Source organism: Oncorhynchus nerka, linkage group LG22 (genome assembly GCF_034236695.1).
Source record: "Oncorhynchus nerka isolate Pitt River linkage group LG22, Oner_Uvic_2.0, whole genome shotgun sequence".
NCBI lineage: Eukaryota > Metazoa > Chordata > Actinopteri > Salmoniformes > Salmonidae > Oncorhynchus > Oncorhynchus nerka.
The window spans coordinates 62,294,098-62,321,174 of NC_088417.1; the positions used below are offsets into that span (position 1 = coordinate 62,294,098).

Consider the following 27,077-nt stretch of genomic DNA (forward strand, 5'->3'; position numbering starts at 1 on the left):
AATGGGCGGGGGTGGAAGAGCGGGACTCGGTATGAGAGGAGGGATGGGGCTAGGAATGGGGATGGGAATGGGTGGAGGCCTTGGGATGGGAGGAGGCCTGGGGATGGGAATGGGTGGAGGCTTTGGGATGGGAGGAGGCCTGGGGATGGGGCTAGGAATGGGGGGCGGAGGAGGTGGAGGCGGTCTTGGGATGGGAATGGGTGGACGTGCCCTGGCTCTAGGAGCCGGCGGTGGAGGGGTCAGTGCAGCAGGGTTCAGGGCTGGCGTGGCCCCACTCAGGGCTCGCTTGGGCGGCCGGGTCTTCAAGATCGGAGGCTATGGCTTCAACCCGTCTTTCCTGAGCTCCACCACTGCAGTGGGTGGTGACGTGGGTGTCAGCCCTGTGCCAAGCATCGACCCCTCGCTACCCTCGCTCGACACAGTCCAGGTGACCCGCCTAAAGGAGAAGGAGGAGCTGCAGGTCCTCAATGACAAGTTTGCCACCTTCATTGACAAGGTATGTAATGAAAATATTACTCTTCATACAGGCAGTATCTTTAATGTCTATAATGAATAATCAGTGAAAATTGATGTTGGTATTTAGCCACTATGCTTCATTCATTTGAATCCATCTCAGTAATATTTTAAGTGCACTTTAAGAATACAGTAATTAGCTATGCTTCTTATTCATGCATAAATATGGTCCCATGTGTAAACTCAATATTTGTACAGGTGCTTGAACAACCAAATGAATTAAACTATGTACTACTGCTTGAACAAATTAATTACCATTATGTTGATCAGTATCCTCTACCCATCAACATCCTCTGAGGGTGTGACATTTTATAGCCTAGGTGGATTTCTCTTACAGATGTGGATTGACCTATGCATAATTTATGTTTGTGCGTAAACCAGTTGAGGATAGTCTTAGATTGTCCTGGTTTTGAAATTGATAGCAATGCTCATGTAGGCAGTCAACATTGTTATCATGCAAAAACATTATGCATGTATTGGTTCTACACTGAGTGTACAAAACATTAGGAACACCTTCGTAATATTGAGTTGCACCCCCAAGTAGTTAGGGCATGGACTCTACAAGGTGTTGAAAGCGTTCCACCGGGATGCTGGCCCATGTTAAACCCAATGCTTCCCACAGTGGTGTCAAATTTGCACGAGGTTCTTTGGGTGGTGGACCATTCTTGATTCGGATGGGAAACTGTTGAGCGTGAAAAACCCAGCAACGTTGCAGTTCTTGACACACTCAAACCGGTGCGCAGGGCACCTACTACCGTACCCCATTCAAAGGCACAGAAATGTTTAAGGCTTAAAAATAATTCTTTACCCGTCTCCTCCCTGTCATCTACACTGATTGAAGTGGATTTAACAAGCGACATCAATAAGGGATCATAGCTTTCACCTGGTCAGTCTGTCATGGAAAGATCAGTGTTCCTAATGTTTTGATCTAAATCAAATAAAAAAGAACAGCCCATTAGAATGTTCTGAACATCAATATCAATCAAGCTCATTGAAATTCAGACCCATTCTTGGAGAGGAACAACAGACTGTATTTCTATGTTGTAAACCCAATAGAAATCTATTTGTGTAGTGTATTCATCGATCTGGCCTCTCTCGTTCTCTCTCATGGTCTGTGGTCTCCAGGCTCGCTCTCTGGAGCAGACCAACGCTGTGTTGAGGGCCAAGATCGCCATGTTCACCAACCCGGACCAGAGCGGCCCTGCCAACACCTCCATCCTGCTCACCTCTGCCATCGGTACCTACAAGATCCAGATTGATGGCCTGTCTGCCACCAAGGAGGCCATTGTTGCTGAGATTGAGCACTACAAGAGCATCATCGAAGATGTCCAGAGCAGGTGGGTGGGGTTAGGGTAGATTACCTCACAAAAGTGGCACCATAATGAAATAAACATTGACCCTATAATACGCAATACAGTAAAGTTAAGTGTCCCCACAATACCTTACAGTGAATCCACAACACATTACAGTGAATCCACAACACAGTATCATAAAGTGTGGGTCTAGTGTTAGTCACTAATCTGTCTGCTGCACCAGGCCTGAAGAGAGAAAGCTCTCAGCCTTGTGTAGATGTGGTGACTTTGCTTTATAATTACCTCAGCAGATCAATGCATTTAATGCTCAGTTGGAGCAAAATCCAGCAGCAGATTCTTGAGCCTTTGATCTGAAGAGAATCTGCATCCTACCAACACACAGCTTGACATTCAATTGATGCTGCGAAAAAATAATAACAAATACCCACATTTGTTTCACCTGAGTACACAATATATTACCCTTTAAACTCATGAAGCAGAATTGTAGACATCGATGATATATGAAAGCTAATGCATACATTTGACATAAAACCTTCTATTGGTTTTATATTGAAAGGTTTGAGGAGGAGACCGTCCAAACCAAGTCATTAGAGATGGACTGGACCACATTAAAAGAGGTATGGATACATCATGGTGTTATCAAACTACCAAAGGATTATTCAAACTATTGAAATAATGAATAACATTCTGTTATGGCTACTAAAACCACCACTCCCATGCTTTAACAGGAGGTAGACAATCTCTACATGAGCATTTTTGAGCTTCAAACCAACATTGGTGGACTGGAAGATCAGATTGGTCTCTCAAAGCAGGTGTATGATGCTGTGAGTACATGATGACAGTCTTTTACTGGAAAATTCTTGCTGAACTTGCGGGGAGGGGTTGAACCAAGGGGAGGTGTGTTCAGTGCACATTTAGGCTCTATAAAATGAGCAAACATGAAAAATTGTAAACATCCCCCCCCCTCTTGGTTCACATTTGTATTAGAATTGTACATATGCACTGTTCCTTGTCTGCTCCTGTACTCCACCAGTAAAAGCCTTCCTCCCTGAACCCTCTGGAGATGATCCCTTGCCCAGGCGCTGCATTAAAATGTCTCCCCATCAATTATGGAGATTCAGACAAGCTGACAGTCAGCACTCAACACTAAGCACTACTGCTTCTCTCTCTCTCGCTCACTAAAATCACCCAGATGATCACTGCTGCAGAACCAGACCTTTCATAAGTGTTCACAACATTATGGATTCACATTACACATCCTGTGACTCTCTCAGTATCGTAAATGGCATAATTGGTACACAGGAGGGACAATGTGGGCCTATTATTCTAACAACACGGTTGCAGTAGATTATAGTATATATGGGGATCAACAAAGAGTAGGGTACATTTACCAAAGCGATATTGGAAAGTGTTCAAATAAAGGCAACATGCCCAACAGATGTTGTGCAGTGTGTTTTCAGAGTTCAATTGTGAGTCTCAACACAGTACTACGCATATTTTAAAAGCTGTATTATGTTGCCATAGCCACAAGGAAGACTAAAACAATTGGACATTAGACATAACACATTTGCTTTGTGTTGTAGAAAGTGAAGGAGGTGAGGAACATCATGACGGGCAGTGTGAGGTCAGCCTTCTCCATCTCGGTGGACAACGCAGCCCAAGCCCAGGACCTGACCTCTGCCCTGTCAGATGTCAAGTCCCACTATGAAGCCCTGGCCCAGCGCAGCAAGCAGGACGCCCTTGTTTCTGTGCAGGACAGTGTATGTACCCTTCAGCGACCGACAGTATCTAGTCTGCATTTTGTCAACCAGTCTATTGGTCCATCAACTTTATATTGCATTAACATAATAATAATATCAAGTCTGTCAGGCATTATCTAACGATAACTAGTTGCAAAAATGACCTGTTTTGCTAACACCATTGGAACCAGTACAACATTCATTATCTCTCATTCCTATCTGTGTTGCAGTCTCCCCCAAGTGGATGTTCTTAGCATTGCACTCAGAATACACTATTTTAGCCTACATTGCCTTCCAGCATCCAACCTCAAATCTTATGTTTATTTCTCAAGTTTGCGTAGACTAAGACTAGTGAAGGCACCATGAAAATGTAACCTCCTTTTTCTTATTTCAAACCCCAGCTCTCCATGATGTCCATGACGTCCCAGCCCAGTACCCAGACTCTGACCCAAACCAAAGAGGAGCTGCGCATGTACAAACTGCAGATCGACTCAGTACAGAGGGAGATCGACAGACTCAAGACCCTGGTAGGAACATGACCTTGTCTACCCTGAAATTATACAGCCTCAAAGAAAATGTTTCATTGATTTCATAAATGACAGTATGAGGTTAAGTATCCCAGTCCTATCTCCTGACAACCTAATGCTCGCCACAGTGTTTTAATACGCAGGACTGATCTCTCCCATTGTAGAACATCCAGATGGAATCTCAGGTGGATGAGGCAGAGTCCCACTCCAGCTCCCACACAGAGACCTATCAGGAGCAGGTGCTGACCCTCAAGTTGCAGCTGGATGACATCAGAAAGGTAAGGATGGGGTAGAGTCCTCCACAAGTATACACCAGTAAAAAATACAACTCCTATGAGCCACTTTCACGTGCAGTTTCTAGGTGCAGCATAACCCATGAATCATGCTCTTCTTACAGCAAATAACACACTATGGTCAAGAGTACCAGGAACTCCTGGCCAGTAAAATGTCTCTAGATGTTGAGATCACTGCATACAAGAAGCTTCTGGACAGCGAGGAGAGCAGGTAAGAGAGTAGGGTCTCATACATCATCCAGATGTTCACCCATATAAGTGCTGATTGACGCTCTATGAAGTTCTACGCCCGTCTCTATGATAGTCATGTATTTGTGATGAATATGGTTTCAGACTGAGGTCAGGAGGCGGCGTGACCGTGCACATGTCTAAGACTGCCATTGGAGGAGGAGGAGGAGGTGGGGCTGGCCTGGCCCTGGGAGGCGGCGGCGGCGGCATGGGTCTGGGAGGAGGAGGAGGCGGCATGGGTCTGGGAGGAGGAGGAGGCGGCGGCGGCATGGGTCTGGGAGGAGGAGGAGGCGGCGGCGGCATGGGTCTGGGCGGTGGCTACAGAATGGGTGGAGGCCTAGGAGGTGGCTTTGGAGGGGGTCTGGGCAGTGGCTTTGGAGGTTTTGGAGGAGGTCTGGGGTTAGGAGGAGGTGGAGGGTCTTTCGGAGGTGGGGGATCCTACGGAGGCGGGGGTTCCTTCGGAGGCGGGAGCAGCTACATGTCCTCCAGCCTGAGCAGCAGTGGACGTGAGTACAGCTCCCATCTCTATGAACTAGTTTTACTTTTATCTGTAATGCCTCCTTTAAAACAATACTATTACTGGCGCCATCTTAAAGGAATATCACACTCCCAAGATAAGTCCATGTCACAGGCCATCCACAAGATAAAATGAATGGAAAAGCACCATGGTATTTCCAGATTTGTTGTACGTGTCTTTGAATTGATTTGGGTTGGTGCGGCAGGTAGCCTAGTGGTTTGAGCGTTGGACGAGTAACCGAAAGGTGGCAAGATAAAAATCTGTCACTCTGCCCCTGAACAAGGCAGTTAACCCATCATTGAAAATAATAATTTATTCTTAACTGACTTGCTTAGTTAAATAAAGGTTAAAATAAGAAATTAAATAGCAGGGTCGACACAACTTATTGCTTGGGACATGGACTCATCATAGAGGTCTAAAAAGAAGTTAAACTTGGGAGTGTATTGTCCCTTTATCTTCTGAAATTCAACCATAGATAATGGGACTTCCAACTTCATTGGCGGAGGGCTCAGCCAATCGTGCTATTTTAAATCCCGTGGCCTTTTGGTAGGCTGTCATTGTAAATAAGAATTTGTTCTTAACCGGCTTGCCAAGGTAAAGGTTCAATTTAAAAAAGACTAATGGGACAGATGAGTTTCTCTATGGGTGCAACGCAGACAATTCCTCATTGGACCACTCTTTTCCTTCCAGTCTCTTCAACAGTGTACTGAGGACAAACCGGACCGACCAGAGAATCTCCATCTGCCTACATTGAGATGGAACCCTGTTTTGGCAGAATTACTAAGAAAGATCAACAGTCTCAGATTCTGTTGTGTGACTTGCCATAATGTAACATGTTTAATATCAATAAAAGCAGTGTTATTTCACCATGTGCAACACATTCAATAGGCTTGAGGTCTACTAGCATAATCCCCAAGGCCTGGATTCAAGCAGACTATGCTCCCTTGTTCGCAGAGAACGCATGCAAGGAAAATGGCGCATAGACAAAGCAATGACCAATTATTATTTGAATACTTATCAGTTCAGAGGCTTATGAACACTCCAGAATTTTGCAGAAGATTCACACTGATGTGTTGGGATGGGGTGGGGACGCAAAGGGAACATACAGTCTAAGGCCACAAACAAACCTCACCCTTCCTTTGTATGAAAAGGATATCAATAGGAGCTCTTCGTAGAGCAAAGTTACAAAACCAGAGCATGAGACCCCATCTTCACAACCACAGGCTCTCTCTCTGGCCTAAGTACACACATATAGTCCACTTTATTCTCCTCTGCCTCCCTTCTTCTGTTTGCCTTCAGGCTGTGTCGTCTTGGCCTTCTTGGTCGGACCCTGTCCAGGTGTCTCTCCTCCTCCTGGTAGTTTCCTCTTGATTTTGTTTATTTTCTTCTTTCCTCCCTCTGGTTTCCCCAAGGGGACTGTGTTGGCATCTGCTGCCCCCTGCTCAGAGACAGGCAGTTGCTTCTTGCGGTTCTTTCTCTTCTTGGTCTCGGGCAGGAATCCTTTCTTCTTCTTGGGAGCGGTCAGCTCTGCCTGGTCTTTGGTTTTCCTGGTTCTGTCCCTTTTGGGCTTTCTGTTAAAGGTGGAGCCACAAAACATGGTATTAAAGCAGGTATTTTCAAAGTGGTGTCCACCTCTAAATATATAGAATGTAATCTCTTTAATGAATATTACTAACAGATTAAACATCATCTGTGGAATAGAGTACAATATTATTAATATACAGTTTGTGTTCCTAACCATGGTCTGCCTGGGAGGCACACAGGGATATTGGTATCAATAGGTCTGTATTCCCCCAAAATGTTTATTTTTTAACATAAATCACTGTGCATTTAAAATGGCAAAGTTCTCTCGCTGCCTCATGGCAGGATATTTGCTTTAAAGCTGAACAGAATCTCTTCCCCATGACAAAACATGTAGAACTGCAGGAAATTAGCTTAATCTGCAACATTCTCTCCGATGCCAAGAGGCGGGCTTTTAAAATGTTTCTTCCCAGGGCCCGAGACATGGTTCGTCTGACCATGCACTGCCGAAGTAGTACAACTCCTTGTATCTCACTCCAGTTGTGTTTTAATTATGAGGGAGTCCCTTATGAATTGGGTCTCCGGCCCCAAACAGTTTGAGAACCACTAGCCAAGCTGCTCTGTTGGCATACTGGCACAGCAGTACTCTTACCAATTATCTGAAATAGTGGAAATGCTCAAAGTTTCAACAGTACTCATCCCCCCCAAAATAGCTGACATATTCAGTAGGTCTCAATGATATGAGTATTGTTGGTACAATTATTTCCCAATGACATGGCACTGTAACAGTAAGCATGTGGCAGAGTTACTCACATGACTCCAAAATGTTTCATAACAGCCCAGTAGGTGTCCTCCATCTGTCCAGTCTTCCTGAAGCCCAGAACCTCTCTCATGGACTGAAGAACCTTTTTGAGGGGCTCCAGATCCACAGACAGCTTCTGTAAAACACAGGAGACAAAAGTAGGTTAAAGAATCTGGAAAGACAAATGATGGGGGGGGTATTAAAGGGATAAGTTGCTTTACCTGCTGGTTGACAGTTTTGACCAGGAAGAGACCGAGCTCCAGGGCTTTGACCAACTTCTCCTGGACCACCTTGTTCTTACCAGTCTCAACTACAGTCTCCAGACTCTGAGGAGAACATCCACAACCATATCAGTAACAAATCAGCAGCTCCAGTGAGAGATGGGTAATGTACAGTATCATCCAAGTCAAACCTAGAGGTTAAAGTTGATCCGTTTTTAATGTAACATGCTTTTGAAGAGTTTGGGGTCGTACGCACATCCCAGGCGGCACCTTAATTGGGGAGGACGGGCTCATAGTAATGGCTGGATCGGAATCAATGGAATAGTATCAAACATGTTTTCAATGTGTTTGATAGCACGCCATTATTATGATCTGTCCTCCCCTCAGCAGCCTCCTGTGATGCACATCCTAAAATAATAATGGAAAAGAACAGGGAGGGCCCCACACACTATGGTCCCAATTTACCACAATATGATTTTTCCCATGCTTTGCAATAATGATGTGATATAGAGATTGATTCCTGTGGTGTCTCACACAGTGACATGTTCTCTGATGTCTAAGCTTGGGTGAGGTGTTTGATGCCTACCGCTGCCACACGGCCCACCGCCTGCTGAAGCAGCCCTGCCCAGGGGTTGCCTGCTAACAGCTGCTGTACCTCCCTGCTCTGCAGCCCCCGCAGCACCATGGCACTGGCCTGGCTCTGTGGAACACACACGCATACAAAATGAAACACTCAATGGGAAGATAATTTTGTGCAGATCAGTGGTATTTACCGTCAGTCTGAAAGAATCATTGGCTGGGAAGAGTGTGGTCCGTCATCACTGTATTAAAACTAGAGTTGGTAGAAGTTGAACCTAACTACTGGTCCAGGGTCAGATGCTTATTTTTACTGGTAATTGTTGAGGTGGAGCCTGCTAGTCTCACCTGTTGGTGTTCTCTGACTCCTGTTGTGATGTGTTCCACTGCGGTCACCAACAGGTTCACACACAGAACCTACACACAACACAAGATAATCAACCTCCAACAGCATCATGTTACACCAGCCAACAGACTTCTTAACACTAGTTGTGGGGATTCTAGAAAGCTCAGAGCAACAAGAGGAAACAACAATGCATCTTCAAGTGTTTATGCAGTCATTTGAATCAATAGAGAGCAGTGTGGATGCAGTTGTTGTTGACTCACAGGGAAGCGGGTGAAGAGGTCGACAAACATTAGGCCTGACAGAGGGCTTTTCCTGCGCGTCATGAAGGAGCAGAGCGCCCCGTTAAAGATGGCCGACACCCTCTCCACGTCCACGTTACCCATGAACCTCAGCTGCAACACCGAGATTTCAGCAGGTTGGTTTCATATAAAAGATGCACTAATAGTAAATACTCGGCGTACATTAAGGTTGAATGCTAAGGGTTGGTTAAGGAACAATTGTCACTGTAGTCAACTCTGAAAGGTAAAAGAGGCTTACCTCAGTAGAAGGTGTTGTCTTGCCATCTGCTGAGGCCACGGGCGCCCCCCCTCTCAGCACCTTGACCAGGTACAGAGATGCACTGAAGAAGTAGAGTGACACTGAGGAGTCAGACAGCTTCTGGGTTTTGGTCATGAGTTTCTCCAGCAGGTCGTGGAGCTCCCCCTGTCTGTCACCTACGGTCTTACAGTACTGCTTGGCCCGGCACAGCTGGTTCCTGGGAGTAGGAGAGGACGAGGGTGACGTTGACTGATCAGTGTGGCAGAATAATACTGGAAACTGTTGACATAACATGATAATCTGTCTCCCCAGAAAGAATACATCCGTCTTCAATGCACCTGCATATGACAAGTTGTTCTTTCAAGGTGCATAAAGAGAAGTAAAGCACAAATCCTGTCTCACATCTCTAATACATTGCGAGGTGTTTTCAGTATTAAAGGAAAACTCCACCCCAAAATGTTAGCAATCAAGTTTTCAAGAGTACATGTGTTCCTAAATTGGAACAAAACACATTTGGGAGCACAATGAAAGTATTTGAGGAAGGAGGTTGCCGTGGCAACAGCGGAGAGCTACCCCAATGTTTTTGGCATGGAGAGATGATAGAGCCGACATGACACATTGGGCTGGGCGATATCGTCTTTTAAGGTATTCCGTTATGGCTCCACGTACCGGTATGGATTTTTACAATACCGTTGAGAAAAAGGTATTTTGATACAGTACTACATAAATAAAAAGTTTTACAAATTGCCCTACTACACTGTCAGTTTTGTCCTAGTATGGTTGAATATAAATCAAATCAGAATGGAGAAATACCACTTAGAATGTATTTGTTGCCATCCTAGGGTCATGGCCTACTCATATAACATACCAGTCAAAAGTTTGGACACACCTACTAATTTAAGGGTTTTTCTTTATTTTTACTATTTTCTACGTTGTAGAATAATAGTGAAGACATCAAAACTATGAAATCATGTAGTAACCAAAAAAAGTGTTAAATCAAAATATATTTAGGATTATTCAAAGTAGCCACCCTTTGCCTTGATAGCTTTGTTGTTTGTCACTGGCCTACACACAATATCCCATAATGTCAAAGTGGAATAATTCTGTTTTTCAAAATGTTTAAAAATTAATAAAAAGCTGAAATGTCTTGAGTAATCACCCCCTTTGTTATGGCAAGCCTGAAGTTCAGGAGTGCAAACCACATGGACTTACTCTGTATGCAATAAGTGTTTAACATGATTTTTTTTTAATTAAAAAACTACCTCATTTCTGTACCCTACACATAATTGTAAGGTCCCTCAGTTGAGCAGTGAATTTCAAACACAGATTCAAAGACCAGGGAGTTTTCCCCAATGCCTCGCAAAGAACGGCACCTATTGGTTGATAGGTAAAAAAAAGCAGACAATGAATACCCATTTGAGCATGGTAATGTTATTAATTACACTTTGGATGGTGTATCAATACACCCAGTCACGACAAAGAAACAGACGTCCTTCCTAACTCAGTTGCCGGTGAGGAAGGAAATCACTCAGGGATTTCAACATGAGGCCAATGGTGATTTTAAAACAGTTAGAGAGTGTAATGTCTGTGTAACTGTTCAAAGGGCCTGGAAAGCTGTGTAGTCGCTGCCAAAGGTGACTCTAACGTATTCGAATGTATTGACTCGGGGTGAATACTGATCTAATCAAGATATATTAGTGTGTTATTTTTCATAACTGTTTTAACAAACGTTCACATTTTTCTTCCACTTTGACAGAGTATTTTGTGTAGATTGTTGACAACAACAAAAAATAATTAAATCCCATTTTTTAACAACAAAAACATCAAGGGGTGTGAATACTTTCTGAAGGCAGTGTATGTGTCTGAAGGTAGTGGGTATGTTTCTGAGCCTGTGTGTCTCTAAAGGCACTAGCATGACGTACTTGAAGATGTCTGCGGCCTTGCGGAGGAAGTCCTGCTCCTGCTGGTCGCTCTCGGAGCTCATGCCGCTCTCGATGACGCTGAGCAGGGGCTCCACCATGCCCAGCACCAGAGGGCTGCTGCCCTGCCTGGCCAGGAACACCTCCACCAGGTCCAGCACCTAGAACACGGCATAAGACCAGGGTCAGCACCCCATGAACATAGGGGGACCATCACCAGAAGAACAAGAGAGGCAGTGTTAGAAATAGCACTGCCAGAGTACAGTGTTTCACCTATATTAATTTAGCAGTGAAATCATTGCCACCACTCCATGTAAAAATAATAAATTACAAAGAAAGATAACGGAGCTATAATTATTTTTTTTACAAGATCATCTTTGAGAACTAACAATCACCAAAATAAAAACTAGACAGTCGGGATAATTTTTTTCTCCAAAACTGTCATTGCATGGGGTCCCCATTTGATTTTGTAACGTTTAAGTCACTCAGATAGCATAACAACACAGCATAAGCCATGGCAAAATGTGCTTTAAAACAGCAACATTTTGCCAAGAAAACTTTGGGTCGGCCACGCCGACTACCACACCTTTCACACTTACAACTCTATCCAAACAGGCGAGACAGAAATAGTCATCTTGTCATGTGAATACCTTGATCTTGAAGTCTCTGACGAGGGTCTTTTCCTTTTTTAGCTTGTCCTTCTCATCTTTCTTGGCCTGCATCTTCTTCTTCTGTTCAAGGAACAGTCCTGCGATGCTGCCGTCCAGCTTCATCATGGCTTCATCGTCCAGCTCGTCACCATCGCTGCCATCCTCTTCAGTGGCCTGTGACATGCAGCAAGAAAGACCCGGTCCAGTTAAAATGTCTAGAACAGCACTGTGTATTAATGTCTCTGCTTTTGAACCCCCCCGATTTCAATGAAACTGCTCAAATCTTATCCAGAGCGACTTAACACAAAATGCATTTAAAAAAAAAAAATCTTGAGCACTCAAAAAAATAAAGAGTAAAGTACAATCCCAGAGCTAGAACAAAAGACCAATCACAAGACACCTACCAGAGCACCCTGGTTCTGTAGGACCTTCATCAGCTCAATGCGGAAGTTCTGATCCACCTCGCTCCCCTCCTCCATGGCCTCATCTTCACCCTCATCAGAGTCGTCGTCTGATGCATCCGACTCATCCTCATTCTGGAGAAGCAAGTAATACATATGTTTACGAAGAGTAAAAATATAAGCAATAGCTGTTACTGGACACTAAACAATACCAAACTAAAATATATAGGCAACAATTTTGGGCTCATTCTAATTATTATTACATTCTAATGGGAGAATAAAGTGGACTTGCCTGACTAAATAAACTGGATGCGTACATGGTGATAATAAAGCCATGAATAGCGGTAGCTTCACTCTCACCATTTGAATCTCTCCATCACTGTTTTTATTTACATTTACATTTACATTTAAGTCATTTAGCAGACGCTCTTATCCAGAGCGACTTACAAATTGGTGCATTCACCTTATGACATCCAGTGGAACAGTAGTGCATCTAAATCTTTTAAGGGGGGAGGGGGGGGTGAGAGGGATTACTTTATCCTATCCTAGGTATTCCTTAAAGAGGTGGGGTTTCAGGTGTCTCCGGAAGGTGGTGATTGACTCCGCTGTCCTATACTATCATGAGAAAGCGTGCAAAAACCAGGTTCCTTTTGTAATGGGAGGATTTGTATAGAAAGCCAAGTTGATGCCAGCATTAGATGCTGTCGTCCTCATAATAACCGCACATGGTTTTACCGCAACACCTTTCAATTGAAGCGGCAGAAAATAAATGAAAGTGGGCACGTCTCACAAAAACGGAAATCGTGGATAATAAGGGGAGCAGGAGAACTTCTAGATTGGCTACAATAATTACAAGGTAGGCCTTTTCCAGTACTTGAATTTCTGAGCTCCAAATTCAAGTAGGCTACTTCAAGCCCCTTGTATTGTTTAAAATTGCAGGTGTAACATTGAAACCAAAATGTATTTGTCATGTTATTTCATTACTATATCATATTGAGAAGAAGCACACTAGGCAATGTCATTGGTTGTCATCATATCCAGAATAATTCATAGGAATAGAGTTGGGTGTCTATCGTACACAATTGCGCACAGTAGACTTGGTGTACAATCCGAGGCACAAAAACATGAACTCATTTGATGGTTTCCCTGTTAAATCTAACGGGACCCTGCTGTAAAACATGCAGACAACAACTGATGATCAACATCAACTCGCTAGGCTTATTAGATCCAACGTGGATCCTGACAACTGTCTTCACAAACACCTTCTTTCCAGCACTTGGGCGGTTGCGTCGCATACGTCATCACAACAGCTGATTGTCACTTGACTGTCATTCAAAAAAGTCCTTCCTGGATCAGATGATTACATGTGAAAATATCACGGCGTAATTAAACAGCTTGACACCAAATGCACATCCAACCGTGTTATGCATAATTATTGAAGCACGTTAACGACAATATCGATTTAGGTTTTAAGTATCAAGGTAAGGTGACTCAGAAGCCTTCCATTTTGCAATAGCATACATTTTGGGGGATTTGTGTGCCCATGAAAACTGTTTCACCTCTTAACATAAGCAGACATGAAATGTTAGGTAGTTACACTGCATTTCTGAGATCTCTATACAAAAAACAGTGACGGCTAGATACAGGTTTCTTACAGGGCTCAAGTTCAATGTCTAATTTAACTGATTAATGCTTAATATATAATATGATGACAACTTACACTGCCACAAATGCAAGGACAGAAAAGTAATGTTTTATGTCACAGGATTTTGGACAAATCCGTCAAGACACCAACCAAGAGAAGGGGTCGTCTAGCTATATTCAATAAAATGTCAAACCCTTATATATCTTAATGTAATGACATGCGGGGAAAATGTTATCAATGAGTTCTCAATAACTGTAACATGTTGTCCAGCATAGGAAATCCTCGCTGGTACCCTAGTTTATAGAAAAACCCTGGTGTAGATTTGTGAACGTGACCAGGTGTGAAAGAACTGAACTGACCATCTCTTCGTCGTCTTCATCCTTGCCTTTCTTTTTTTTGTCTTTCTTCTTTATTTTGTCAGAGTCTTTATCATCCGTCACCACGATGGAACTGTCCTCCTCATCTTTATCTGGGTCCAGAACCTAAAAGACACAATGAGTCAAATGAATGGACATTCCTGTAATATATCAACATTTTCTTTCGCAAATCAACAGAAGTTTTACCTTCAGTGAACACTTTTATGCAACATTTAAAAACCACAGCTCTGTAAGAGTACAGAATTCTCTAGTCTGGGAGACTTACATCCAAGATGGCGGTGAGGGCTCTGGCGGTGACGTGGGGACAGATGTTGGAGAAGACAGTCCTGCAGACGTGGCGGATGTGTCTACTGGGCTGGGACAGGAGTGAGAGCAGGATGTCCACCACCACCTCAGCCCAGTGGGGCTCCTCCTCTCCTGCTGTTGCAGAACCTGGATTAACAGGACATGTGGTTACAGAGACATCCCACCAAAGGCTACCATACTGAACATAGAGGCTGGTATTTATACTAACCTTAAGCCGGGTGTACACTACACGACTTTCAAAACCCTGACATCGCTAAACCTCACAATAAACGACCATCTTCCCTGTAGTTTTTTTTGTCACACAAATTTAATGATGCGCACACTAAATGATCTGGCAGACGGGGGTCACACACTACAAGATTCTTCACTTGGCGTTGAGGATTGTCGATACCAACCACGCTGTCCGGCGAAAACAATGACGTGATTAGACGACCTGTGGCTCAAAGCAGCCTCAAACGTTTTCAGTCAGACATTCACGCTTTCCCTACAGTTGAAATATCTAGCCAACATTTTTAACATTGCTAAGAGCTGTAACGATTTGGCACTTTGGCTTTGATTAAGGTACAAACGCATTCTAGTAGTAGTCATCGCTCCTTCTTGAGTCTACACATTATGGTTAATGCGAAACAACATCATCTCACTGGCTTCTTCTCTGGCAAGCTCTCATTGGCTATTGCTCATCACCGTTCTCAAAACTTGTCGTTGCATATCTCACACTACAAGAGCATTGCAGATTGTGCCGAAAAAAACAAAAACATTCTTGCCATTTTTGGGACCTCTGGGACTGCTCAAAAACAAGATCGGCAGCCCTCAGATTTTAGTCTCTGACCCTCTCACATTTAACGAGCAGCAGTGACGGCCGCACGCCTGAGTAGGCAACGATATTGGGATTTTGTCTCCGATTTCAAAAACTTGTCTGGGACAGCTAAATCGGAGCCAAAATCGTGTAGCGTACACACAGCTTTACTGTCACTGTACAACTGTGAACCAGTATGGATGGGAAATAACTAAATATATGGTTTTCAATATATGGAGAATGAGTACTTCTTTCCTTGTCACAGATTAAGACTGGGGTGGTTTTGGCAAACTCAACTCTTCAGTAAGATTCGGTTGGCTCGAACACATTCTCTATGGACATGTGGTCTTACCGGTTACCGCCTTCTTCTTCTTGGACTTCTTCTCTTGGGCTTTTTCCATGCAGTTCTGCAGATCCTGCATCAGGTCTACCAAATCCTCTGGAGCCTTTACGGTACAAGCAAACATGTATACATAAACGTGGGATAAAAAGGACAAAGTAAAATGATGTATCTAAGAAATCTTATCATACTACGACAATCATTTTCATCCCTCATTTGTTTATCAATTGCGTACCTTGAAGAGGTGAATGCCAACCAGCAGGAAGAGTTGTTGGAAAGCAGAGGTCTCTGGAGTCTGGCCTTTCTTAGATTTCTTCATTAGAGTCCCCACTGACGCCAGCATACTACATCAGAACAGGTTCACTATTGGCTTACATTTTTCTTACACCAACCTTTACCCCCCCCCCGCTCCATATGGTCCATTTACAGTCAGTGTGGTCCGTACCTGTCCCAGGCCTGTCTCTGCTCGGGGCTGAAGGGCTGGGTGCTCTGAGCGTACTTGGGCTGGTTGAGTAGGGTGTCAGCGTACCGCACCAGACAGAAGATCCACATGGAGCCGTCAGCCATCACACCCTGCATGTGCCTCTGGTTGCGGGCTGCCACCTCAGGGGAGTCGCCCAGCAAAGGCAGGTGGTTGATGTGCTGCAGCAATCTGGAGGGGTTGGGAGGTTAGAGAGATGTGTTAATCGGATGTGTAGTGTAGGGCAGGGGTCGACAAATGGTGACCCCTGCCCTAAAATCATATATTTTTTGGGGCTTCAGTTTTTGGAAAAACAAATACTAAAATCACCAGGAATTCAGCTAAAATATGTTTAATTTAGGAAATTTGTTCCCAAATATTCCCACAAATAGAAATATATGTGATCATGTCTCAATGTAATCAAGGTATGAAAAGATTGTATTTGAAAATAATCTATTTTGGGGTTTAGTTGTGGTCAATGTGCAGTAGGGCTGGGTGATATATCAAAGTCATTTGAGTAATATGAATGTATGTTCTAGCGCAATGCTCCAAATGCCTTTATTGCAAGAACCTATGTTTTTATTGTGTTTGTTTTCATAAGCGTTGTGTCTTTTTGGTCTCGTCTCCGTCGCTGCTCCTGTGTACCTTCCCACTTACAGACAGACACCAAGCCCCTCCCGCTGCCACACAACAATGACGAAAGATCACCTCTTCCTCTCTGGACAACAAGCAGTTTAAACTTGCTATTTGCATTGGAGGTTAGGTCCAACAGAATCGGACATACGGACACCGAAACGCTTAGGATAAATGATTTTACTGTAATAGACGAGAACTTAACCATCTAACGATACCCTGTTTATGTCTCAACTCCCAAAATGTAGAACAAAGCAGATCCTAATAAAAACCAGAGTATCAATGTTGTAGAAAATGAATGCTCCATTTGTCACACGCAGCATTTTAGCCACAGACTTATGTGCTAGTCTGTATAAATGTGCAATGAGCCTAAAAAGACTCATGTATATAAAGAATTGGCAACTCATTCTCATTCTGAGAAATAATCTTTTTATTATCCAGGTTGGCCACTTGATTTCAACATCTAAACAAAACGGACAGGCTGTTATTTAAACAGTTGGAGACGGACAGGAGGGTCTATTCATAACAGTTGAACCGTTCTCTACCTTGTTAGCAAGCAAATAGACCCAAGTTGGCTAGACTTGAAATACAGTATAAAAACTCATTAGCACGTGGGCTTGTGTTAATGAGACCCATGTTCATTTTGTAGAATGCCTGTCACAAGAAGTTGGTCATTATTAGTGGATGTGCATTGTGCAGGTTCAATTTGTAACAACAACGGCATTTTCATACAGACTTAAAAGCCAGATCAGTGATCATTGCAAAAATAAAAAATAACTGGTTAAACTATTTTGATAAAATAATTACATTATTAGTGGGTCTTATGGTGTGGAAGGCTTATATTTAGCCTAGGTATACTTTTACAAGCCCTGAATTCATTATATTATTCCTGACTGTTTGAAATGCAGTGTATTGATCTTTAATTGTGTAATAAAGCTTACGCAGAGAGAACTAGATATACAAATAAGTAAAAATCACTGTCTTATATCTCCCTCTCTAACTTTAAGCATCAGCTGTCAGAGCAGCTTACCGATCACTGTACCTGTAAACAGCCAATCTGTAAATAGCACACTCAACTACCTCATCCCCATATTGTTATTTATCTTCTTGCTCTTTTGCACCCCATCTCTACTTGCACATCTATCACTCCAATCTCCATAGACAAACATTGGCAGTCGAATGGCCCATACTGAAGAGCTCACCATAGAATGCCACCTTTCCAACAAATCAGTTCGTCAAATTTCTTCCCTGCTAGAGCTTCCCCGGTCAACTGTATGTGCTGCTATTGTGAAGTGGTAAAGTCTAGGACCAACAATGGCTCAGCTGCGAAGTGGTAGGCCACACAAGCTCACAGAACGGGACCGCCGCGTGCTGAAGTGCGTAGCATGTAAAAATCATCTGTCCTCGGTTGCAACACTCACTACCAAGTTCCAAACTGCCTCTGGAAGCAACATCAGCGCAAGAACTGTTCGTCGGGAGCGTCATGAAATGGGTTTCCATAGCCGAGCAGCCGCACAAAAGCCTAAGATCACCATGAGCAATGCAAAGCGTCGGCTGGAGTGGTGTAAAGCTCGCCGCCACTGGACTCTGGAGTACTGGAAATGCGCTCTCTGGAGTGATGAATCACACTGGCAGTCCGATGGAGGATCTGGGTTTGGTGGATGCCAGGAGAACGCCACCTGCCCCAATGCATAGTGCCAACTGTAAAGTTTGGTGGATGAGGATTAATGGTCTGGGGCTGTTTTTCATGGTTCGGGCTAGGCCCCTTACTTCCAGTGAAGGGAAATCTTAACGCTACAGCATACAATGACATTTTGGATGATTCAGTGCTTCCAACTTTGTGGCAACCGTTTGGGGAAGGCTCTTTCCTGTTTCAGCATGACAATGCCCCCGTGCACAAAGCAAGGTCCATAAAGAAATGGTTTGTCGAGATTGGTGGGGAAGAACATGACTGGCCTGTACAGAGCCCTGACCTAAACCCCTTCAAACACCTTTGGGATAAATTGGAACGCCGACTTCGAGCCAGACCTAATCACCCAACATCAGTGCCCAACCTCATGAATGCTCGTGGCTGGAAGCAAGTCCCCGCAGCAATGTTCCAACATCTAGTGGAAAGCCTTCCCAGAAGAGTGGAGGCTGTTATAGCAAGAAAGGGGGGACCAACTCCATATTAATGCCCATGATTTTGTTATGAGATGTTCGACGAGCACTTGTCCACATACTTTTGGCTATGTAGTGTATATTGTAAATCGGCCAGAAGTTTAAAGAAAATGTAGACGTGATTTTTAGGCCATATCACCCAGCCCTAATTTGCAGTGTACAAATGATTATAATTATGTCCCGGTCTCCAGGCCATCCACTACAACAAATATCGGCCAGTGGCTTTAATCTAGTTACCTACCCCTGGTGTAGGGCATCTAGAGTGTAACGTAACCCTACCACTGAGGAAGTACAGTTCCCGCTCAGCCCAGTCAAAACTGTTCGCTGCTCTGGCCCCCCAATGGTGGAACAAACTCCCTCACGACGCCAGGACAGCGGAGTCAATCACCACCTTCCGGAGACACCTGAAACCCCACCTCTTTAAGGAATACCTAGGATAGGATAAAGTAATCCTTCTCCCCCCCCCCCCCCCCCTTAAAAGACTTAGATGCACTATTGTAAAGTGGCTGTTCCACTGGATGTCATAAGGTGAAAGCACCAATTTGTAAGTCGCTCTGGATAAGAGCGTCTGCTAAATGACTTAAATGTAAAATGTAAATGTAAATGAACACTCACGCTATGGAGTTTCATGCAATTACCCCTTTAAAACCATTCATGTTTAAAACTTAACTGACTATTCCAGCCACCTACCATTGTAGCCATGCTCTTCATCTTTGACTACCCCACAGCTTGTTTTTGAAAAATGATAAAGAGTGTAAAGTAGTCTTATCTCACCCAAAGAAGGAGTTTATGATGATGGCTCTGGTCTTCTCATCCAGGGGCACTGACAGGGTGGCTTCTGTCTCAAGTATGTCTGGGGTGGCCTTCTTAGCATTGAAGAACGCATGGAAAAAGACAAACCTGGCACGATGGAGGACAAAACAATGAGTTAGCATCTATGCTACATTATGACTATAAAGTGCCCTTCAGAATACAATAGTTATAGAAATGTTGGGAAGATTACTATGCACATCCAACTTGGCACAGGAAAAATATCACCCTTTGCTACTCCCAAAAGTGATATCACCAAGGCATAATCTAAAATCACTTGGGGGAGCAGCAAACAGTGAGTGACATGACATTTTCCCTGCAGTGAGATCTCTCACCTGGCTACATCCATCACTAGAGCCTCCTCTCTCTTCACCTGGTTGTTCTCGGCGATGGAGGTTAGGCGTGGAATGATCCACTTCCTCAGGCGGAATATACAGTTCTCTCTCCTAAGGATAGAGAGAGTCAACAATTCAATGGGATACTTTTAGTTTAGAAGCCAGAAGGCATATATTAGTCATTCTAGGACATGCTCCAAGAGTTCTACTCACTGGATTCCGCCCTCCTGGTTCTCCTTCTGCCTGCGGGTGCTGAAGTCCAGGCAGCTGTCCAGCCGGGGGTTGAGGAACATGTCTTTGAGCCAGTCCACGTAGCTCTGCAGTGCGGTCGGCTGCAGGTGATGCACAACCCTCCAGAAGGAGGGCACCACAGGGTAGCCCTGGTTTGTGAGCAAGGAGAAGGCCACCATAACCGCCAGCTGCTTCTCCGGGTCATCACAGCCCTGCAGGAAGTCGCCAACGTACGTCTCCATCTCGGGGGCAAACTTAAAGCGGTCTGGGAGCTGAGGGGGCGAGATGAGTGCATACTTGTAAGTCAATATATTTTAAAACATTTCCTTTTTGGATAAGTGAGCATCTTACTATATATTTTCTGTGACCAACTAAGATGCCAGCAGCTTCACTATGTATTTTCTATCCTCTGGTGCAGTCATGAGTCGACAGACATTTGTAGGGAGACTGACCTGTGCAGAGACCACGTGTTCCCCGTAGGTCCTCATCACCTCTCCATTTAACACCTGTTTCAGCTGGGCCAGGGTCAACAAGGGCAGGGCACTACCCAACAGCCGGTAGCTCAGGTAACTGGGGCACAGAGAGAAGACAGCCCGATGTCACAGGAAGGCCAAAAAGATCATCAAGGACAACAACCACCCGAGCCACTGCCTGTTCACCCCGCTATCACCCAGAAGGTGAGGTCAGTACAGGTGCATCAAAGCAGGGACCGAGAGACTGAAAAACAGCTCCTATCTCAAGGCCATCAGACTGTTAAATAGCCAACACTAGCACACAGAGGCAGCTGCCAATATACATTGACTTGAAATCACTGGCCACTTACTTACTCGTCTCATATGTATATACTGTATTCCATACTATTCTACTGTATCTTAGTCTATGCAGCTCGGACATTGCTCGTCCATATACTTATATATTCTTACTTCCTTTGCTTAGATTTGTGTGTATTGGGTATATGTTGTGAAATTGTTAGATATTACTGCACTGTCGGAGCTAGAAATACAAGCATTTCGCTACACCTGCAATAACATCTGCTAAACATGTGTATGTGACCAATAAAATGAGATTTGTTAGAACAGCTATGTAAATGTACAGCACAGGAAGGAAAACAGGAACATACATGGGGGGAAATGCATGCATTAAGTTAGAAAAATGACAGGGGTAAAAATTGTATTACAGGGGTCTAGGCTACAGAACTTAGTTCAATCATCTAATATTCGGGTTTAGGGTCCAAATGTGAGTGAGGAGCCAAAAGTCTTAACCCCAATGCTGTGCTTACTGTGTGGGCCCCGGCTGGTCTTTCAGCATGCCGTTAATGATGGTCTCCCTCCAGAAGAGCTCAAAGTTGTCCTCCCTCAGAGAGATCTGCAGCAGGTCCAGAGCCACCGCAGGCAGCAGGCGGTCCTTCTTGACTGAGCGGGCCGCCATCTTCACTACATCTGTCAACCTAGGGGAGAGGATGGACAGGAGACACAGGTTTGATTTTACATTTAGTAAGTGTGTGTGTGTCATCCTGACCATGGAAAAAAAACATAGCCCTAGTCGTAAAAAGCTGCTCACTTAGGGATATTGTCCATGGTAATGATTGTGGAGGTGCCCAGCAGCTTCTTCAGCTTCTTGGGCTTGAGCACCTGGGGGAACTTCTGCATGGCCACCAGGAGGAGCTGCAGCTGCTCAGGGGTGCTGAAGGCAGAGGACAGGTCTGTCTGCAGGGCTCCCAGCAGCACCTCCTCAAACACCTCCTCTGACGTCTGGAGAACCACACAGACCAAACAATACACAGGTCATACCGACTGCACCCTTCAACACAAGGATTTATCACATTGAGACACCATTAGAAGAGTGCTACACTATGAAGTAGAGCTGGATGAGTCACTCACCTCAGACAGGATGTCCACCATGGTCTTCCTGGGCAGGTCCCGCAGGTGTTCTCTATACTGCGATAGGCTCTGGAGGAGCTGGACACACTCCAGCACCACCTGAGGCTCCTGTCTCACACACACACACAGGTGAGTAAGAAAACCAAACACACACTGAAGTCTGAAAAGTAGAAACCGAGCTAGGTCTGGCAGTAACAATAAGGGGGACATATGTGCACTTCAATTCTCTGTGCAAAACATGGTATACTAGTCTTCTCTGCCAAGCCCATGGGTGATCTGGTGTCATTCTTACCTTTGGAAGGCGTGTGGACTGAGACAGGGCGAGCACACCAAAGAAGTTCCCAAAAGCAGCATTTCTGATGAGTTTCTGTCAACATTTTACATTTACATTTAAGTCATTTAGCAGACGCTCTTATCCAGAGCGACTTACAAATTGGTGCATTCACCTTATGACCTCCAGTGGAACAGTAGTGCATCTAAATCTTTTCAGGGGGAGGGGGGGTGAGAGGGATTACTTTATCCTATCCTAGGTATTCCTTAAAGAGGTGGGGTTTCAGGTGTCTCCGGAAGGTGGTGATTGACTCCGCTGTCCTGGCGTCGTGAGGGAGTTTGTTCCACCATTGGGGGGCCAGAGCAGCGAACAGTTTTGACTGGGCTGAGCGGGAACTGTACTTCCTCAGTGGTAGGGAGGCGAGCAGGCCAGAGGTGGATGAACGCAGTGCCCTTGTTTGGGTGTAGGGCCTGATCAGAGCCTGGAGGTACTGAGGTGCCGTTCCCCTCACAGCTCCGTAGGCAAGCACCATGGTCTTGTAGCGGATGCGAGCTTCAACTGGAAGCCAGTGGAGGGAGCGGAGGAGCGGGGTGACGTGAGAGAACTTGGGAAGGTTGAACACCAGACGGGCTGCGGCGTTCTGGATGAGTTGTAGGGGTTTAATGGCACAGGCAGGGAGCCCAGCCAACAGCGAGTTGCAGTAATCCAGACGGGAGATGACAAGTGCCTGGATTAGGACCTGCGCCGCTTCCTGTGTGAGGCAGGGTCGTACTCTGCGGATGTTGTAGAGCATGAACCTACAGGAACGGGCCACCGCCTTGATGTTAGTTGAGAACGACAGGGTGTTGTCCAGGATCACGCCAAGGTTCTTAGCGCTCTGGGAGGAGGACACAATGGAGTTGTCAACCGTGATGGCGAGATCATGGAACGGGCAGTCCTTCCCCGGGAGGAAGAGCAGTTCCGTCTTGCCGAGGTTCAGCTTGAGGTGGTGATCCGTCATCCACACGGATATGTCTGCCAGACATGCAGAGATGCGATTCGCCACCTGGTCATCAGAAGGGGAAAGAGAAGATTAATTGTGTGTCGTCTGCATAGCAATGATAGGAGAGACCATGTGAGGTTATGACAGAGCCAAGTGACTTGGTGTATAGCGAGAATAGGAGAGGGCCTAGAACAGAGCCCTGGGGGACACCAGTGGTGAGAGCACGTGGTGTGGAGACGGATTCTCGCCACGCCACCTGGTAGGAGCGACCTGTCAGGTAGGACGCAATCCAAGCGTGGGCCGCGCCGGAGATGCCCAACTCGGAGAGGGTGGAGAGGAGGATCTGATGGTTCACAGTATCGAAGGCAGCCGATAGGTCTAGAAGGATGAGAGCAGAGGAGAGAGAGTTAGCTTTAGCAGTGCGGAGCGCCTCCGTGATACAGAGAAGAGCAGTCTCAGTTGAATGACTAGTCTTGAAACCTGACTGATTTGGATCAAGAAGGTCATTCTGAGAGAGATAGCGGGAGAGCTGGCCAAGGACGGCACGTTCAAGAGTTTTGGAGAGAAAAGAAAGAAGGGATACTGGTCTGTAGTTGTTGACATCGGAGGGATCGAGTGTAGGTTTTTTCAGAAGGGGTGCAACTCTCGCTCTCTTGAAGACGGAAGGGACGTAGCCAGCGGTCAGGGATGAGTTGATGAGCGAGGTGAGGTAAGGGAGGAGGTCTCCGGAAATGGTCTGGAGAAGAGAGGAGGGGATAGCATGAATATAAACGTCAACATAAGATACTGTGCAATATAGAGACCTTCATTGGCTGATTACATTAAGTATATGGATGTTAGTGAAACACTCCCGAGCGGTGCAGCAGACTAAGGCACTGCATCTCAGTGCAGGAGGCGTCACTACAGTCCCTGGTTTGAATCCAGGCTGTATCACATCCGGCCGTGATTGGGAGTGCCATAGGGTGGCGCACAATTGGCCCAGCGTAGTCCAGGTTTGGCCAGAGTAGGCCGTCATTGTAAATAAGAATTTGTTCTTAACTTACTTACCTAGTTAAATAACGGTTAAATAAAAAAGGTATTATAAAATTATAAATTTACCACCCCATCTAACTTGTCACATCACATGCTTACCTTTTTCACTTTCGCCAAGTTGTGCTTCTCTTTGATTTGATCAAAGGCTGTACGCAGAGGTACCTCCTCAAACACGCTCAGTACCTGACAACCAAAACAATGACAAAAATGATGCATCAGTAACAACCTCTTATATGTTATGTAGCAACACCTTCATAACTCCTTCGTAAGACATGTAACAAGAAATAGGATGTTGGTGAGCCATTAGATGTACTATTAACATTACCTGTCCCAAAGCCAAACTGAAGCCTGGCCGGGCAGCCTCTCTAGTGTGTGCCAAGCCATCCACCAGTCTCTTCAGGGTGTATGTCAACTCATCTGTCTAGAAATGCAAGAGAAGAGAACACATACATTATAGCAAAATGTCAAGAACTCTATGGACCCATAAATGTAACATGTATATGTGTGGTGGAACATACACCTTCTAAACAGACAGTATGACAGCAACTCAAATGCATATAAGTAGAGTAGCATTCCAGCAATCAAAACTCTCAACTCAACACACGTGGCCAGGTGTGAAATAAGTTTCGTTTACATCTGTGCCAAACTTGATATTGATTACGTTAATGTTATTGCCAGTTTCTCTAAAGTCCAACACCCACCAATAGCATAAAAGTGACAATGTGCCTAGCTAACCAGCTACTGTAGTTGGTTTGGCAAGATAAGTAGGCTATGTTAGCTAACAAGCTAACTCCATAGCAGCTAACTTAGCAACTGAGAGCTGTCCCAAACACACCAACCTTTTCACTAGTCTTCAGATATTGTATGAGATTTTCAATGGCCTTCAGCCGTATCTCTTGTTCAGGTTTAGCGATATCCCAGAAGAAGTCCAGGAACTCGCGGTTCTGTTGGAGAATACCCTTGGCATCAGTAATTTTCGGTAGCACTGGTTCATTTTCTATCTCCCCCATGTCTACATGCATCTTATTCATGCCATGTGACAGTAGGGAGATAAGGGTTTTGAGTAGACGGGATACAGTTTTTGGTCAGATTTGACTTTTCTTAGCAGGTTAGGATAATTTACGTAACAGGTTAACGTTGGGGAAACGAATGGAGTTAACTAAAATATATATATTTTTGAGTTAATTTGACAAAAGCTGTATCGCTTTTTATAAGAGGAAAATGCCAAGCAAGAGGCATAACTGGGGCCAAAATCTGTCTTCTCCAGCAGGTGGCTTTTTAAAAATTGCATTCGCTCGTCAAGCGATGGGTTTTTATATGGAGGTCGTGGGGTGTCGAAATTCGTTAACAACAATATAATGACGTATTTGCTACGTGTTACTTATTTGATCGAATCGAAGTTTCGTAATGATTCGGTTGTTACGATTGTGTTGATATAAGTAGGACACGTGACATCCCGGTAACTTTGAGAAAAAGCACGTTATAAAATCACTAGTTACCACAGCCACAAAGTCATAAACCTTCTTAAAATGTTACTTTAAACCTAACCTTAACCACACGGCTAACCGTATGCCTAACGCGAAATTAAGACCCAAACCATGTTTGTATATATATACGATATAGTAAATGTTGACTTTGTGGCTGCACACATATCTGTCCTCTCATTGGCTAGAATGGCCCCACCTGATCTAGCTTCCTCCTGATTGTCTTCCATTTTTGAAGACTTTCTTTTCACTTTTAGAGCGCCAACTAGAGTATCCGATGGATCTTTTGGATCAATGGCTCCTAAAATATGTATAGTTCCGTACCCCTTCAAACATTCAACCTCCAGCTGCGTACGCCCTCTAGCACCATGGTCAGCGCACTCTCAAATTATGTTTTTTTTGCCATCATTGTAAGCCTGCCACACACACACCATACGATATATATTTTTTCCACAACCCGGCTCGTGGGAAGTAAGACAAAGAGCTCTTATAGGACCAGGGCACAAATAATAATATTATAATAATCAATACCTTTTCTCTTTATTTCGCCATCTTACATATAAAACGTATTTGTTCATTGAAAATTATGAATAACTCACCACAGGTTAATGAGAAGAGTGTGCTTGAAAGGACGCACATAACAATGTGGGGTTGTATTGGAGAGTCAATTTAATTTTTTTTTTTACATTTAAGTCATTTAGCAGACGCTCTTATCCAGAGCGACTTACAAATTGGTGCATTCACCTTATGACATCCAAGGACACTCTTAAATAATTTTCCACACACAGTCTGTGCCTGTATTTAGTTTTCATGCTAGTGAGGACCGAGAATCCACTCTCACATACACTACCTTTCAAAAGTTTGGGGTCACTTAGAAATGTCCTTGATTTTGAAAGAAAAGCCAACAAAAATGGTCCATTAAAAATAACATCAAATTGATCAGAAATACAGTATAGACATTGTTAATGTTGTTTATGACTATTGTAGCTGGAAACGGCAGATTTTTAATGGTATATCGACATAGGAGTACGGAGGCCCATTATCAGCAACCATCACTCATGTGTTCCAATGGCACGTTGTGTTAGCTAATCCAAGTTTATAATTTTAAAAGGCTAATTGATCATAAGAAAACCCTTTTGCGATTATGTTAGCACAGCTGAAAACTGTTGTTCTGCTTAAAGAAAACAGAAAACTGGCCTTCTTTAGACTAGTTGAGTATCTAGAGCATCAGC

At 44.4% G+C, this 27,077-nt stretch overlaps 2 protein-coding genes across 3 annotated transcripts; one reads left to right on the forward strand and one right to left on the reverse strand.

The window, feature by feature from the left end:
- The first annotated feature begins 179 nt into the window (after window positions 1-179).
- si:dkey-183i3.5 (uncharacterized protein LOC566445 homolog) lies at window positions 180-6,267 on the forward strand. Its single transcript, XM_065007295.1, has 10 exons — window positions 180-496; window positions 1,639-1,850; window positions 2,383-2,443; window positions 2,555-2,650; window positions 3,410-3,586; window positions 3,967-4,092; window positions 4,257-4,370; window positions 4,490-4,596; window positions 4,719-5,119; window positions 5,821-6,267. The coding sequence occupies exons 1-10, from the start codon at window positions 191-193 to the stop codon at window positions 5,838-5,840; spliced, it is 1,620 nt and encodes a 539-aa protein (XP_064863367.1). The 5' UTR covers window positions 180-190; the 3' UTR covers window positions 5,841-6,267.
- LOC115105438 (myb-binding protein 1A-like protein) lies at window positions 3,321-25,589 on the reverse strand. Of its 2 annotated transcripts, XM_029627501.2 has the most exons (26): window positions 25,201-25,589; window positions 24,687-24,782; window positions 24,461-24,544; window positions 22,369-22,443; window positions 22,077-22,184; window positions 21,757-21,947; window positions 21,476-21,643; window positions 20,649-20,766; window positions 20,179-20,468; window positions 19,966-20,076; window positions 19,595-19,720; window positions 16,013-16,219; window positions 15,803-15,911; window positions 15,580-15,673; window positions 14,391-14,557; window positions 14,108-14,230; window positions 12,107-12,238; window positions 11,703-11,876; window positions 11,056-11,213; window positions 9,134-9,350; window positions 8,857-8,988; window positions 8,599-8,667; window positions 8,261-8,374; window positions 7,675-7,779; window positions 7,465-7,589; window positions 3,321-6,701 (listed from the first exon to the last, which is right to left on the reverse strand). In XM_029627501.2, exons 1-26 carry the CDS (start codon window positions 25,390-25,392, stop codon window positions 6,392-6,394), a joined length of 3,795 nt encoding a protein of 1,264 aa, XP_029483361.1. In that variant the 5' UTR covers window positions 25,393-25,589; the 3' UTR covers window positions 3,321-6,391. The 2 variants fall into 2 exon arrangements, with proteins under 2 accessions (XP_029483361.1, XP_029483360.1); XM_029627500.2 differs by lacking the exon at window positions 22,369-22,443 and having other exon boundaries at window positions 25,201-25,587.
- Between the last annotated feature and the right edge of the window lie 1,488 nt (window positions 25,590-27,077).

Bases quoted from the DNA above. Each gene is read 5' to 3' on its own strand.
- si:dkey-183i3.5 (XM_065007295.1), top strand. From the start codon at position 191: ATGGGAATGGGTGGACGTGCCCTGGCTCTAGGAGCCGGCGGTGGAGGG. The intron at 4,371-4,489 runs GTAAGGATGGGG...CTCTTCTTACAG, and splicing joins AGCTGGATGACATCAGAAAG to CAAATAACACACTATGGTCA. The intron at 5,120-5,820 runs GTGAGTACAGCT...TTTTCCTTCCAG, and splicing joins CAGCCTGAGCAGCAGTGGAC to TCTCTTCAACAGTGTACTGA.
- LOC115105438 (XM_029627501.2), bottom strand. From the start codon at position 25,392: ATGAATAAGATGCATGTAGACATGGGGGAGATAGAAAATGAACCAGTG. The intron at 15,674-15,802 runs GTACGCAATTGA...TGTACCGTAAAG, and splicing joins TTGGCATTCACCTCTTCAAG to GCTCCAGAGGATTTGGTAGA. The intron at 7,590-7,674 runs GTAAAGCAACTT...TGTGTTTTACAG, and splicing joins TCAAAACTGTCAACCAGCAG to AAGCTGTCTGTGGATCTGGA.